This window comes from Gossypium arboreum, chromosome 10 (genome assembly GCF_025698485.1).
Source record: "Gossypium arboreum isolate Shixiya-1 chromosome 10, ASM2569848v2, whole genome shotgun sequence".
Lineage (NCBI taxonomy): Eukaryota > Viridiplantae > Streptophyta > Magnoliopsida > Malvales > Malvaceae > Gossypium > Gossypium arboreum.
In genome coordinates, this window is record NC_069079.1 from 3,117,997 (window position 1) to 3,135,198 (window position 17,202).

A 17,202-nucleotide genomic window follows, 5' to 3' on the forward strand; every position below is an offset into this window, starting at 1 on the left:
AAATAGTTATTAAATTGTTCAAAAATTTTTATTTAAGTTGTTGAGCTATTAAAATTGTCATTGTATAGCTTTATCTGTTCTTATTTTCGACACTCGAAAGGATAAGCTTTCCCTTAGTTTCTACAATTTAGCTTTTTTTTTTCATAAAATAGATTTAAATGTTAACAATATGTGAATTAAAATCTACACAATTTTCTTTTTCAATTTCTGACAAAAAATCGTCAAATCAGCTTGGATTTGAGATATATTCTTCTACTTATGAATAGGTATTGTTCCACTGTTGATCGTCAAACAGTCATTCAAAGCTCACCAACTAAACTTAAAAAAAAAAAAAGACTTACGAGTTCAGTAGTTTAAATGAAAACATTCGAATAGTTTAATAACTATTTTGTAACTTTTTGAAGTTGAGCAACCAATATGTAAACTTACCAATAATTTAGTGACATCGAGTAGAATTAAGTCTATTATGGTATCTAAACTTTTTTTATTCATATTACTCTTGAAATTTGGTAGCTTTTTCAATTTGATCCCTTAACTTAAATTCTGTTAAAAGGTGATGTTATGGTATTTTGATAATATACCATGTCATTACCTTAAAGTTAATATATATTATACAATTTTTTTGTGTTTTTTAGATTTTGTGCATAATATTTTTAAAATTTTATTAAAAATATATTTTAAAGTTTTAAGTGATGACATCATGTTATCATCTTTTAACAAAATCTAAATTTAAGATCCAAATTGTTAAAGTAATGAAAGTGTTAGGATTAATATGATAGAAAGGTTGAAATACCAAAATAGACTTAATTGTAAAATTTAAGGGCCAAAAATTACATTAACCAAAAAATTATTTTGACTGATAACATTTATAAGTTGACTTTTTAGTTTTTAGACAAGATATATCTAACACTCGAAACAAACCGACAACAACAACAAAAAGAAAACCGAAATGTCTTAAAATAGACAAAAGCTTATTTGGAGAGTTCAAGGAACTCATCTGCTACGTGTTTATCCAGGATACAGCTGGATCATCTCACGTCCGTTGAACCACACATCTCCACATGTACTCTCCTCACCCTTGGCCTCCACGTGTTGCATTTCCTTTCCGTCAAATCCCCCGATAAATTGTCGGCTACGATTACGCCACGTACATAGAATTTGGTCAGTGCTTTAAAAAAACTGAAAAAAAATTAAAAAGTCAACGAAATGTTTGGACCATAACAAAACACAGTTTCCTCATAGCCACAAAATTAAGGCTTAATTCAAATCATTCATTATGTTGAAATTTTTTTCCAAATAATTTATTACATTTTCAAATTTCAATAAAAGTCAGATTTAATTTTCTGGATTTAAATTTTATTTTCATTCGATCTTCATTTAAATTTAAAATAAATAATTTTTTAAATAATCTCATTATAAAGTTATGATTATATCTATTCTTTTTTTATATAAAATATTTCCTCAACTGATAAATAAAAGGATAATGCGTATCAACAGATTTCAAACTCACATACTCCTACATTAATAATAATGTCCATACTTGGTCGAGCTAAGACTCAATTAACTATTTTATATAAAATTTAAAATTTAATATTCATAGATTCAACATAATTTAATAGAATGAAGAGTGAACTACAAATTAGTTAAAAGATGTTGGATAAATAATAATTTTGATATCGCTTAAATGTTTAATTTTATTTTTAATTATAATTAACAATTTTGTAACAACACTTTATTATAATAGTCAATTTTATTATAAAATTGATTTTTATGGTTTATTTTATTATTTATAATCGTTTTCACTTATAATATAAATAAATATTACGGGTCCCTCTTATCTTGATAATTAATAGATTTATATGATAAAAATCATATCCATAGTGTTTTTAAAATTAGATTTTTATAATAACATTTTGTTTTATAAATTAGTGAAATTAATTTTATTCCAAATTAAAATAAAATTCATAAATTTAGTTAAAATATTTTTAATAAATCATTTAAATTTTAAATGAGAATAAATGAAATTAAATTTGAATTTTTTAAAAACACATGGTCTAAATAACATTAACTAATATTATTATATTATATTTTCTTTTTAAATTGAAAATAAAAATAAATATGATTCAGATCTCAAATGTTGTTAACATGTACATCTCTATCACAACCGAAATTATTATTATCATTTTTAAAATTAGCCATGTTAAATTAATTTTTATCAATTTAAATATTTTAATAATAATATAAAATGAATTCACTAAATTATATCAAATTAGAAAATAGATTAAATCTAAAATTTCAGTCAAGTTAGATGATGATAATTTAATGTAATATTGAACCATTTAATATTAATAAATTAAATTGACAGGTAGGAAGTAGTCAATATCAAACATCTCCAACCATACATCAAACAAATAGTATTGAAATTTGGTGAAAGTACCTAGCAAGTCTATCTATTATAAGTACATTATCAAATCAATCCCTTTTAATTAAATCAATTTAATGTTTGTATTATTAAAATAATAATTAAATTCAAATTTTCACCAAAATCAACATTTACTTTTTTTCAGTGTCATTTATTATTTAACATTAATTTTTTTAATTTTGTAAATGAAATCCTTTATTTTGAATTAAGTTGTAAATAAAAAAAATTCATTCATTTAATATCATAGAGACATTAAACTATTAGTAATTTTATGTTTTGGTCACTTGGTTTCAAAAAGTTATAAAATGGTCATTAAATTATTTGAAAGTTTTATTTAAGCCATTAAGTTTTTTTTAAAAAATAAAAGAATTTGATTAGCAAGCTCCAAACAACAATAATTAGTATCCATTGATGAGTAGAACATACCTAAAACTGTTTAAATTTTGATTTATAAATTCAGTAAAAACTTTTAAAATTAAATGACTTAAAAATAATTTTACTAATAATTTAATGACTTTATACGTAATTTACTCGTAATGGAATGGACACAAGGCCCACGTACTCCCCACGGCTATGTTATGAATTGATAAGTAAATGGGACATTCTGAATCCAACGTGGTCAGAAAATGCCGTTATTAGTTACTGTCTAATTTTTAAATAATACATAAAGATAAAAATTTTCTTTTAAACGTGGAGAAATAGAAAATGATAATGCAATTTTTCTATTAAGTTATTTGAATCAAATCATTTTTTATATACTAAATTAAAATTTAATTTATAAATGCTGACTTTGGTACAGTTGAAAAAATTGAAATAATATTTATTTATTTAATTATTTTATAAATTTGGTGTGTGAACTTTTGAATGTTGGAAAATTCGTTTCAATGTAACTGATTTAGACTTTGCTATATGAAGCTAACGACCAGAAAAATAAAAGGTAGGGAATTAAAAAATAGGTTTAATAATAAATTTAGCTATTAATATTTGTTTATTTTGTCAAAATGATCTTAATTATATTTTTGAGTTTTTTTGTCATTAATCTTTGTTCTTTTTTTAAATTTGCTTTTTCTAACAGATTTAATGAATAAATTCAACGTTTCAATATTTGTTTTCTTTCAAAAAGTTTCAATTTTTCAGATGTTTGTTTCGATGTTTTTCTCTGAGTTAATTTTTTTAGATAATTACGCTTATTTTTTTAAATTAAGAGTTATTTTTAATTTAATGTATTATTTATTTATTTTATTATTTTCCACATGTAATTATCTTATTGAGTTATCTTATTAAAATATTCAACATATGAAATTCCACATCATCCCGTTAATTTTTAAATGGTATTTTCATTAAATGGCCAAAAATGCTCAAAAATACAATTAAAGCTATTTTGACAAAATATACAAATGTTGGTAGCCCAAATTTTTCATTAAGCAAAGAAAATATGTGCCATTAGAAAAATTAAAATTTAGGTAAAATTAAACATAGATGTTGATTTTGAAAAAAAAAAAAAAAAGTGGATTTTTGAGTTATTTAAAGAAATAAATCGGTTTTGTTGGAATGGCTTTTAATTAGAGGCGTTTTAATGAAAGTTATTTCGGATTTTTTAGAATAAAAATTACCAATTTTTTCTTGTTTATCATATTTTGATAAGTGATTTTATTTTTATTTTTTTAATTTTGATCCAACAATCCTATTTTAAATTCTTAAACGGTACAAGATGCTAATGTGGCATCCCATAAGGCGAAAGCGTACCTTATAAGACAGAAGGCGCTACCTACTAGATACGCTTTTTTTCACGTGTTAAGGCCAATCAAAATCAACCTATTTCTTTAAATAACTCGAACCCCGGCATGTTCCTCTAAATTTTCTTTGCCTAAAATTTAATATGTTCTGCATATTACGATTCTAATCCCTTAAGTGCTTTTCTTCTAAAAAGTTATAACAGTTTGAATACAATCTGTTAGTATAAGTTTCAAAGCCATGACTAATTATGGTAGATGTTGAATTTATCAGAAAATTTTAACGGTATTAACAATTAGATTTATATTTTAAAATCGTAAAAGTAAAGATGTACGAATAATACAAGAAGTTTCTGAATATCAAAATCAGCCACAGGATTCCAAGAACACAAGCAGTATCGAAAGGTAATATGAACAAAATTCATTCGAATCACATTACATTACAGTAACACTTGCTCAAATATTTTAATTTTAAAATCATTCGCTAAACAAAGTTATGAACTAGGCATACCAAGATTTCACTATGGCTGTGGTGATTCCAGGCCCCTCCCTATATACCTGCCTTGGGTCATTTCTTCAGTTACCACCACCATGGATGGCAGAAAATCGAATCCGCAGCCACTCAATATAGGCTGAAATTAATTCCGGGAGGGAAGTGGAAGAAGGCTTGTAATTTATTCAAAGAAAAAAAATTTTCACAGATCGAACTTACGTCGTAAACCAGCAAGACAATGGGTAATTACAAATGTAAATATGAACTCAATCAAGTTAGGCACCAACCCTTCAAAGCCATCCAAAATTTTTCTTGTTATTTATCCTACCTAGGAGATTTAGAAGAGAGACATTTTCCGCAGGAGACGAACTTCAATAACGAGTGCGGTCTTCGTGTCCTAATCTTCAAGCGTGAGAGCTGCGGAACATAAGTAAATCGATAATCGAACATTTTCATCAGGATAATGCTAATTTATGTTAAAATGGTAGATAATTTACCTTTCGGCGTGTTACTCTAGTTGCTTTCCAGCAAAGCAAGCTTTTCGACCGAGGTTCCAATCTCCTGAAATTTTCAGACATGAATTTGATTCTTAGTTGAAGATAAAAAAAGCTTGACATAAATGGAGGATCTATAGTGGCACTGGATATATATATACACATACAGGTTCTCCTGTTCAAGCTTTTCGGCAATGGAAACTGCTTTGCGCTTTGACCATCCGTTTCGTTGCGTGCATCCTTCTGCCTGCTGAATTACGTGTGCGAGGGACACTTTACTTCTAACGATGCTTTGACTCTTACTTAGTTCCCCAAGTTTCCGTCTTCCTGCCAATGTCGGTTTCCTATAAGTTGCGGCATCGGCCAGTGTTAAACCTCTTCTGTTAGATTCAAAGTTATCAGCATGTTCGTTATCCTTGGCTTCTCTTGGAGAAGCTGGTATTTCAACAATTTCATTCCCTGATTGCTGAGCTTGGGAGCCGACCCCGGCATGCATCCTATTTCTAGAATTAGACTCTAGATCCATGACCATCTGAGATGGACCGACCCCAGCTCGGCCATCTTTCTTTGCTTCACATCTAATTTCAACTGTCACGGATGAACCAAGAACAGTCTCGAATGCTTGTAAAATATGCCCCCTAAATTTCTCCGCCTTAGATTTGGTCATAGGTGAACTGAACATCAACTGTACAGTTGGTGCTGCAAAAAAACACTCGATTAAAACGGAGAAGGAAACAACTATGACTAAGGTTCAAATCCCATTATCCTCGAGTACAGAAAGCATGCATTATGGATTCAAGCTTGCTAAAATTTCTCATGTACAAGTATGTTAAAACCATATGATCAAGGCACACAAAGACGAGCATGATGCACAGTAGGATATACCTGCGCCTAAACTGACAGAGATCAGCTTTCCTTCTGAATATAAAAACTCTTTTAGACCACTAACTTGAATCTTCTCCAGCACCTGCAACCAAATTTCTTCGATCCCGTTGCGGTTTTTGACTAAATTCTGCCTCTCAGTAAAGACTATTGATGTTTGTTGAGGAGTCATCCCAGACGCAGCATGCCTCTTCCTATCGAAATGTATACCATTAACCATACCAGATTCAAAATTCCCTAAACTTCCAGCATGGAGATTTTCAAGCCGAGCATTTTTCGATAAGCCTCTAGAACTCTTACGGACATCATGTCTTCCGTCCACATCGCTTAGAGGCAAGGGGCTGTGATGAGAACTAGTGCCAGCGGAAGATATAGGCAATATATACTGCTGATCTGGAGCAAGCTGAAGCAAAGCAGCGGTTAGCCATGTTAGTTTGTCATTCGACATCCTCAGTTGTTTTTCTGCCTCGGATAATGTTTTCAAAGCTTGGCGTAGCTTCTCCATATCTTCTTTGGACACTGGATTGCATAAAGGCATTCTATTAGTTTTAGAAGATAAATATCGAAACAAACAGTCGAACTATTTAGCATTATTAAACAGAAGAATTAAAATTTCTCTTTTAAGACTCACATGGTTGTCGGCGAAAGAACTTCCGTCTATGCCTTTCTTTAGTGAAATCATAACTGCCAGCAAGAATATCAGTTATCACCGTAGCAAGCTGTGACATCAAAGCTAAAGGCTCCACACCGGTTTCCATTATCACCCTCAAGCTCTTTACGGTGTTTACTGTGTCTGCAGATAATGCAAGATCGAGAAGATCCACCAGCTTTTCATCAGAGATAAGCCCGACCAGTTCTTGAACCAGAAGAACAGAGATTTTCTGCCCAAGCAAACTGAGCTGCTCGAGTGTCATTTCGGCATCCCTCAACGATCCATCTGATCGTGATGCGATCAGTTTAACTGCATCTTTCTCGATTTCGATGTCCTCTCTGGATGCAATCCACTGCAAAGTATAAATGATATCTGCATCCTTCAGCTTGGGGAAGAAAAATTTCTGACACCTGGACACGATTATATGAGGCAGAATATCAAGACTTGAACTCACAAGAATAAAAACCACACGCCGGGGCACTCGATCAATGACCTTTGATATGGCACTCCAACAATCAGAGGACAAAGTATCGCAGTCGTCGAATATAAAAACCCTGTACTGCGAAGGCAGTTGAGAGATGATCATATTATCCAGTAAATCCATAATGCTCTCGAAGTCGAAGTTACTTATAGGACCAACTTCTCGAATATTTCGACTCTTTCCCATATCATGTGAAACACAAGAATTGCAAAAACCACAAGGTTTAGGCTGTTCAACTGACTGACAATTCAAAGCTCGGGCAAATATCCGAGCACAGGAAGTTTTTCCTGTTCCATGAGGTCCGTAAAACACGTAAAGTAACCCGACTTTCCTTTTCATAACGGCATTAGAAAGGGCTTGTGAGACCAAGTTTTGTCCAACAAGGTCTCTAAAGGTTCTTGGCATGTATTTTTGTGTTATATTTTGGTGCCTGCTACGGAGGTTCCTGCCTAGCTTGCGTTGGTCACCGAATCTAGCTTCAGAAGCAAGGTCAGAATCAACATTGCGCTTCAACAAATTATCAGCAAATATACCTAGCTCACCTGAATAGTCATTCACCCAACGAGCATTCTCGGTGCTGTCTAGAGATCCAGATGCTTCGATTAGAAGAGGCAGTGCCTCCGCATTGGATTTTGCTGATGAGCTTGATGGATCAGATTCAACAGGCATTTCAGGAGCATTTCTTCCATGGGAACCTGACCGACCTTTCCGTAATCTAGAATCCGATAAACCACAAGAAAAGCTCCTCCCTGCTATGTCAAGGAAAGTTTTACCCCTATCGTGAATTCTCGACCAATTAAAAGGGATCCCACACCCATTTCTAGGGGCCCTAGTGACATTCCGATCATCATATTCATTTTCTTCCTCTTCCATACCATACTTTGGATGCAAAGAACCCTGAGCGAATGAATTAGAAGCCACTGACAACTCATTTTGACCTCCAACCTCTCTAGAGGAAGGAGCAGCCCGAGCTCTTCTTGTCCCTCGAAACTTACGCCTTTTCACCCTGTTTAATCCACTTGAATGACCACGGATGGCAGCGACTTCAGGTGTTTTTTCTGGTCTAGCATGCCTGCCACAAACATTTGAAGATGCTACATCATCGTTATCTGGAGGGACATCATTCAATTGCTCAGATAGAGTCTTGATTTGAACCACTTGTGTTTGCTTCCCTTTTACCTTTTTACTCTTCCTATTCTTCAGTTCAGAATTACCCGAGATTGCATCAGGAGCCAAATCATTACCATCTTGCTCCATTGCAGGCTCCTTGTTTTCACCTATAAGGTCAGTCCTATTACTTCTCCTACCAGATTCTTCTCTCCTAACTCTTCTACTATCTCTAGCTCCACTCTTAGTACTACGATCACTAGTCACTGGTAATGCTTCATTGACCCCACTAGCTTCACCCATTGCAGCTAAAGGTGGTGAGCTTACCGAAACCCTCCTCCTATCCGTTTGCACCTCGGCTCCCAAAGACCTTCTCCCTTCTCGAACAGCACCCTTATCACCCTTCTTGTAAAGCAAATCAACAACAGAAGGTGAATGCCAAGAAGGAGGACTGGCAAACGGGTCCCTAAGGGACCGCGATCTTTGAAGGACTATAAGGTCCCTCATAAGCGACCTATCCGCCAACATCGGGCTGTGCTTATGCATATGGTTCTTCAAGTGGATACAATTAGTCAAATGAATGTGGTTCCGTAGATGATCACTAATGTTACCATTTGCATCCTTGAGTATCCTATCACTAACACCCCTGGTCATGATCAAAGCATCAATGTGTACCACTGTGGAATCTCTTTTGACTTAAACAAACATACCAAAATATATAGCATTTTCATTAAATCTCCCAGTCTCCAAATCTCAAATTTCTCACATCCCACTGTAACTTGAAGCTCTCACAGTCATTTCCTCAAAAACAAAGCATTCATTTTCAAGGACCAGAGCCCCATAACTTGAAATTTTCCAGTCAACCACAACAAGTCCTTTAAGCTAGCCGTCATCATGTACTCAAAGACATAAACCTACACAAGTATTAAGCTAAAAGTAAGCAAAGAAAATACCTTAAAAAAACCAAGCAAGCTTAACTCCATGAGAAGCAAGAAGAGCTCTTTGGACCAAAAGTTTTCAACTTCAACGCATGAGATTAAAGGCACACAAACAAACTTTTGAAACATGCAAAATAAAAAAGGCAAAGAAACCCACAAGTTCAAATTCATGGCTTTAGATTCCTCAAAGTTAAAGCTTTTTGGAAAAGAAAAAAAAAAAGGAGAGGTGGAAACTAAAAATCCATGATTTTCAACGTCCTAAAAAAAGAGAAAAATGGGCAAAGAGGATGAAGAAGAAGAAAGAAAAGGAAAAAAGAGAGGGTGTTTTCAACTGCATTCACCTGTTAAATCCCAAAAAGCAAAAATGAACCGTTGCCATCATTAAGAACCTCCCATAGATCTCTCTCAACTTTTTTTTTCTATCCTTTTTTCTTTTTGAATCTCTATCACTGTTTTGCCACCCCCCACTTTCACATGTTGGTTCACAAATTGGTCCCTGGGTCTATAGAAAACGATAGTCAAGTCCCACAAAAAGAGAAAAAAAAAATGCCCAGAGATAGAATCAGAGTTTTTTTTTTTCTTCTTTTCCTCAAGATAAAGAGAAAGTGATAAGAGAGTACTTGAAACGAAAGAATCTAAAGAAAAAAAAAAAAAAAAGAGTGCTCTTTTGAGGTGAAAAAAACTATAATCTTTAGGGAGAGAAAAGGGTTATAGCTTAGATCTGTTAAAAAAATAGTAATAGAGAGACATGCCTTGAAACAGGACATGGTGCCAATAAGGCGGTTTTGTCCGTTTGTTTGAGATTTAATTTTGGGTTAACTTTTCTTTTAGTCACTGTACTCTTTAAATATTTTCAATTTAGTTCTATGCTTTTAATTTCAAGAATTTATGAGTTTGAAAAGTAAAGTATAATGGATAGTTCTGCTTAATTTAAATATGTTTTAGGGCTTAGGCTTTAGTTTTTAAAGCAGAACTTTATTTTTTTAAATATTATATGATCAAATTTATCGAAAACTCATTAAAGTGTTATTAAATGGATTTAAATTTTCAAATCATATTAAATTCATAGAAATTAAAGCAAAAATACTAAAATTTAAAAGTTTAAAGAGTATAGGGACTAGGATATAATTAAACATTTAAATATAAATTAAAAAACTATTAAAATAGTTCTTATTTGATTTCTTCGTGCCCATCCCGCAATAGAGTATTTTGATTATTACAGTTTTTCTATTAATTTTATGTTGACTGCAATGTAACTTTTGTTATAAGAACAGAAAATTAACGAAAATTGATAATTCCACGTGAATTTTTAAAATAAAAATAATAATAATTAAATCTCGAAAGTAAGAAAAATGTATGAACTAAAGCATATTTTAACGTTAATATAGCTCAACTATTCATAATCCCTTCTAAATTTTTAAAAAATAATAAATATGATCATAATTTATAATGAGATTATTTAGAACCTATAATACTTAGAACTATTTATAGTCCTTTCTCAACCCATAAATAGGAGGATAATACGTTTCAACGCTCTTGAACTCCTGTCTTCTTGGATTGATAACAAAACTCATACCAATTAAACTAAGATTTAATCGATGTAAAAAAAAGTTTTTTTGAACCCGAAATTAATCATAAAAGCATGATTTTGCCTAACTTACACATGTTTATATAGTTGGTAACTCTATTTATGTTACATAATTATGAACCAACGTGAATGATAAAGAAATAAATTTCTCATCATCTTTTCATAGAAGTTTCATCAATCAAGATTCATCATGCATGCATGCATAATAATAGCTGCTTTCTTCATTTATGCCAATGTAGGATTTTTTTTTTTGTTTATATATTAGGGTTAATATTTAATATATAATATTACTAAATCCGGTTTCATTTTGGATGATACTTACTTTTTCGGTTTTCATTTTTTTGGTTAAATTAGTTATATATGTCGTTATTTTTCTTTAACTGACCAAATAAATTATTTTTTTAAGATTATATAGGTTGATTTTGAAGAGAGAGCATGAAAAGCACATTCAGCTAAGCGTACTTTCTGCACAGCTGGTAGAAATGCTCGTCCAGCTAGGCAAACTTTTCGTATAGTTGTCAGAAAAACTCATCTAATTGAGTGAGCTTTCTACACAGTTAGCAAAAAAGCACATCCAAAGCTCATCTAACTATACGTGCTTTCATATAAATCTCTAAAATCGACCTATTTTTCTAAATCTTTAAAAAAAACAAACGAAATATGCATAATTTAACCCATTTTTCTATGTATTGTTATCAATTACATAGCACCTTATTATTATTATTATTATTATTATTATTATTATTATTAAAAAATTATTTCATGCATGGATTAAGAAGTCTTCATTATGATATATATATAATATTTCAAAATTATAGTTAATGCAATCTTAATTTAAAGGGCAAGTTTTCTTTCTCTTATAATGTTTCTAAAATCGGATTTATAATTGAATTGGTCAAAGTAATCAATTGGTTAGTCGATCGTTTAATTAAATAAAATATTTAAATAATAATAATAAAATATTAAAATTTAATTCAATCGATTTATTTGTTCCGTTCAATTGATTTAATGCTTTTCTTTAAATCGATATCTCGACTAATTTTCAACTCGACTAACTGGTCCAACTCAAACAAACTTTTTTTTTATTCAATCATAGGCAATATTGAATTATTAGAAATTTTAAAATCTCATATGCAAACCTCACAAAAGATTTATTTTTGTTATAATTATTTATTCAGTTTATTGTAATGAATTATTATTTATTTTAACCAAAACTCGAGTTAAGTAAAAGGATTATAAATGAAACCTATCGAATGAAGTTTTACCGAGTTAACTTTTGCTGGTTTTAATAGTAAATAAAATTGTACGAGATTCAAACTATTAAATATCAATAAATAATTGGAAGAAGTGAATGTAAATTTTTTTAATATTTAGATTAAGTTTGAATATTAGAGTTAATTTTATTGTGAAAATTTTAACTTTTTTACTTAAATAATATAAAATAAATAAATAGTTACCGAAATAAGATTGGAAAAAATTATTTACCAAAATAAGTATTTGCTCCAGTAAATCGTCCGTGACGCCTGACCAATTGACGGCACCACCTTTACTTTCCCTCAATCATTGTGGTATGATTAGTTTTAAAAAGAAATTTGTGACGTCATTGTATTAGGCAGCACCGATAATATTTTTAATATTTTTTAATTAATAAATTAACAATTTAACTCTTTTGGTCATACAATTAAATGTCAGTGCTAAAATTTTTTTTTACTTTAAACTAATCATATCACAATAACTGTGGGAAATAAGGGTGGTGTCTTCGGTTAGTCAGACAACATTGACAATTTACTGTAGTAAATACCTATTCCGATAATTAATTTTTTCTATGCTATTTCGATATTTATTTTATATTATTTAAATATCACCTCACATAAATATATAATATTATTATATAAAAACAATTTTGAAAAAGGTCCCACAAGTGGTGATTAGCCCGTTACGGTGACACCAAAAGTGAGATTTTGTTATTAAATTTATTCCTCTTCAGCTACACATCATATCAGTACCCTTTTCTTTTTTCAATATTAAACTGGAACCACATATAAGAAAAGCAACCCCCACATACCACATATTGTATTTACAATTATAGGTGGATGTCTATTCTCTTGAATTGAAGGCTACATCAAATAATAATCCTTAATTCAAGGATTTTTCTTTTGGTATTTTATATATTCCTCTCATTTTTTTTAGGGTACTTAGTCATGTATTTTGTTGTATATTTTGATTTTATAATTTTTAGTAAAATATCGTGCAACAAACTTATTATCACATGTGTAATATTATATTAGTTTTTATTTTTATATAATAATTACAAAAATAGTAATAATTGCTACCGTTCGAGACATGATCGAATTTCAAATTTTAGAAAAAATATAAGGGTTAAAATGATCAAATTGAAAAATATAAATTAGATTTATAGCTTACACATAGAGATTAAGGGTTGGTTCTCTATTGCCATTAAAGTTGAAAAAAGTGTGATAGAAAAATACTACGAAAAAAGTGTAAAGGTTAAAATGTCTTTTTTGACATGATAGTAAAAAATTAAGAATTAATTAAATTATATGATATTTAAATAATTTAATATAATATTACATAAAGTATAAATTTTAAATGTCTTTTAAGTAATTAATATAAATTGATTGCAAAATTAATGATACATAAATCATGTTTAAATAATTTAATGTATATGATACATTAAATATATATTAATCTAATTTTTATATGCATTTAAAATAGTTAATATAAATAATAATATTATGATAATTTTCAGTTCTAAACGCAAAAATCAAAAGCTTAAAACACCTAAATCTCAACTTTTGTGTTTGGATGGAAAAATATTTTCTACCGCAATTTTGACCTAAAAAATCAGGGGTTATTCATTACCTATACGGTGATGAAAAAGCACTTTTAGAACTCGAAACGTAACAAATAATCAGACTTAAGAGTAAAATTTGGTCTAACATATTTAATTATTATAAAATTTTAAATTTTAATAAAATGTACATCATATTAAATTACAATTTTATGCATTGCAAGTGTGCCCATATGACCATATTTTATGGTTTTTCTTATTTAAGAGAAATACCACATGTGCCTACAATAAACAAGCATGAGGAAGGAATGGGTGGTATTTGGATATAGTATATGCATAATGTCAGGTCAATCCAGTTTCCATGTGGATTTTTCTTTGGATTCTCCAAATGAAAAATAAATAAATACACTAAGTCAAGAATGGACCACTTGAATAAATTTTGTTGCTTAGTGCACCATTGGAAAATGAATATCGCCTATCACTCTCCAACTCAGACTGAAGTGTCTTCCATGGCATAGTCTCTAGGATTCCTTCATTCTGTTCATTATAAAATAGGAAACCCCCTCCAACAAAGTTTACTTATATTATTCAGATAGCATTAATATTCTGAATCTAGATAAAAGGATTTTTCTTATATGCTAACAACAGGAAATTGTGTTATTAGTCTATATATAATGTGTAAATTGTAGATTTATTCTATATAATTTAATTTGATCTTTTTAATTTTTATATTTTTTAAAATTTTTAAATTTCAATTTTTATCAAATTAGAGAACAATGATCAAACCCACAACTTAGTATAATACGAAAATAATAACATAATTTAATTTATCAATTTTTAATTGTTACCGATTAATTTAAGACTATAATTTTAAAATTCAAAATTTACAAAAACTAAATACTATAAAATTTATTAGCAAAATTTCACCGTAAATCAAATATATTCTCTAATTTTAATATATGATTTTCTTCAAAGGAGCAGTCCTCAAGGCCAAAACAATATAAAGCATTGTTTTTCTATAATTATATATGTATATTGATGAATTATGAGAGAATAGTAAAATCTTAATAGTAACGCGATTAACGTGAGTCAAACCTAAATTTTATCTAGATTGATAAATATCTTAACCATTAAGTTAACACGATATTATTCTATAATTATATATTAAGCATTTGTTAGATTTAAAGTTAAAAGGGTTGTATGTTAATTTAATAATAATGAAGATTAAAGAATAAAAGTTAATAATAGCGTCGAAATCTTTGACCGGAATTTTCTTTGGTTAGGGCTTTGCTTATGATTGTCCTGAAGGAACTCTCTAAAATACTTATTATTGTAATTATTATATTTACTTTTCGAAAGTAAAATTTAGTTCATTCAATTATATAATTAAGAAAAAGGTTTGCGATTTACGGTAAAAGATAAATTTTATCAATATAATAATTAATTTTGATGAAATATTATAATACGTTGATGATTAATTTTTTTATAAATTAAGCATGACATATATGACGCCTAGAAAATGAAAATTTTCATTTCAATCTTCTTATAAATAATGAAACTATAAGCTAATTTAGTGAAGTTTTACTTTTTACACTTTGAAAATGAAAAAAAGTTTAATTTCTTAAAAATGATGGAATTATAAATTAATACATGATAAACTTATAATTTTTATTTATGGTAAAATTATAATTCAATTCTAGTCCTTGCTAAAAAAATTTCTGGATTCGTTATTGATATCTGAAATGATTATAAGTATTTATCATAATAAAATAATCAGCTTCAAATAATTTAAAACAATAAATAAAATAAATAAAAACATCGAATATTTACCAAACTAAAGATAGTGATAAATTCACTTTCGATGAATAATTATAATAACTAAGTTATTGGTTGCAAGTCTCGATGAAAGGGTTTAAACTCGACTAAACTCATCTCTCCCCTCGTAATAAAAAATAAGAAGGAAATTCACGATTAAGATTTGCCTTTATATCATCATGGGGGTGTAGGCTATGAAGATTCCTCACTTTTATGTATTGATGTTAACACACACAAAAGGAAGATAGTTTAGTGGAAGGCATCATTTTTAGTCATTGGAAAGAGCTTCTTCATGTCTAGTTCCCGACAGACAATATTCTTGCTATTTGTTCCAATCTCTCCTCCTAATCATTCTTTTTTAACAATAAATCTTTTTAATGTTTATAACTTACGTCAGTGTTAAAATAAATTTAAAATTGCAATCAATATTAATTTTTTCATCAATAATATTCGAGTTGAAAATTTTATTTACAAAATATTAAATTTTTTATCACTCGATTCAACATTTTTATTTAGTTGATTGAGCACACGGCAATAGGTTGCTTCCTTTTGCAGTGATTAAGTGACCATTAAAGCACAATAGATGGTAGACTTGGAGGGTGTTTAAAATTAATAGCACGTTTAGTTTACTGAAACGGAATAGAGTTGGAAAGGAATAGAACTGTAATAGATATTGTAATAATATAAAGAAAAAATCGAAATGACCAGAGTATCATTGGCATAAATTTTGTTAGGTAGATATTATCGTTATTGTTATTAAAGTTTAATATCAAAATATATAATTTAATAAAATTCTTAATATAATTATTTTTATATTAAAATATTTTTTATTTTTATTTAAATTATATTTAAATATTATATTTTTATATTTTTAAATTTAAATTTTAAAGACTAATCAAAAAATTAATTTTATTTTATTATTTAAGGTTAAATGAAAGAATAACTATTAAATAAATTCCCCAACCATAGTGTAAATGTTTAATTAGGGAAAGGTAAGGTAGTGCCGCATTTGGTACACTCTACACATTGCACGCTTGCAATATAATAACCCACCCCTAATCCCCTCCTTTTATTAATAAAAATACTGTTCCACCCCAAAAATAATAATAAAAATACTGCCTACTTACAGCTATTAAGCAATCAAACTGCGGCTATTTTGTAATTATTTAGACTAGGTTTTACCTAAAAATACTTAAAGTGGTATAAGAGAGGATTGGACCATAAGTTCAGCCGCCCAATTGATTTTGGGTTACATCAACTTAGATGGACTTAAATCAAAACTTTAAAATGTTTGAAGTTTTTTTTGTTCGGACTACTTTGGGTTTATTTTAGGTTTAAAATTATAGATGTTTATGATAATTTTGAGTTTGGATTACCAGCACTTGAGGGTTGATTTTTGAGGTCAAAGTGATTATTAGTTCATATCATTTGAGGTTATATATTAGTCAAACAAAATTAAATTTGAATTAAATGAGTTCAGATTATTTATTATTTACGATTAACTTAAATTGGGTCGAATTAAATTTTCGAATTGATGATGTGATTACAATTGTTTGGATTTGAAATTCCTTTGGGTTTAGGGTATTGTGGAATCAAGCTTTTTTGGGTTTGATAAATATAAAAGTTTGTATTAAAAAAGTATCTAAATTATATAAATTTTCTCATTTATGTACATAATTTTTTTTATATTAAAAAAAAAAAGAAAGCCTTCCACTAAGACTTAAAAATGGTGATAAGAAACATGACTCCTTAGCTAACGCATCAAAAAAAAAAAAAAAACTGAGC

The 17,202-nt window shown here is 29.2% G+C and overlaps 1 protein-coding gene across 2 annotated transcripts; it reads right to left on the minus strand.

Moving 5' to 3' along the window:
- Positions 1-4,505: 4,505 nt before the first annotated feature.
- LOC108489269 (protein STICHEL-like 3) lies at positions 4,506-9,972 on the minus strand. Of its 2 annotated transcripts, none has more exons than XM_017793675.2 (6): positions 9,544-9,972; positions 6,656-9,178; positions 6,028-6,543; positions 5,310-5,841; positions 5,146-5,209; positions 4,506-5,065 (listed from the first exon to the last, which is right to left on the minus strand). In XM_017793675.2, the coding sequence occupies exons 2-6, from the start codon at positions 8,916-8,918 to the stop codon at positions 4,973-4,975; spliced, it is 3,468 nt and encodes a 1,155-aa protein (XP_017649164.1). In that variant the 5' UTR covers positions 8,919-9,178; positions 9,544-9,972; the 3' UTR covers positions 4,506-4,972. The 2 variants fall into 2 exon arrangements, with proteins under 2 accessions (XP_017649164.1, XP_052875989.1); XM_053020029.1 differs by having other exon boundaries at positions 9,360-9,972.
- Between the last annotated feature and the right edge of the window lie 7,230 nt (positions 9,973-17,202).

Bases quoted from the DNA above. Each gene is read 5' to 3' on its own strand.
- LOC108489269 (XM_017793675.2), bottom strand. From the start codon at position 8,918: ATGACCAGGGGTGTTAGTGATAGGATACTCAAGGATGCAAATGGTAAC. The intron at 6,544-6,655 runs GTGAGTCTTAAA...TATGCAATCCAG, and splicing joins GTTCTTTCGCCGACAACCAT to TGTCCAAAGAAGATATGGAG. The intron at 5,842-6,027 runs GTATATCCTACT...GTTTTTTTGCAG, and splicing joins CTCTGTCAGTTTAGGCGCAG to CACCAACTGTACAGTTGATG.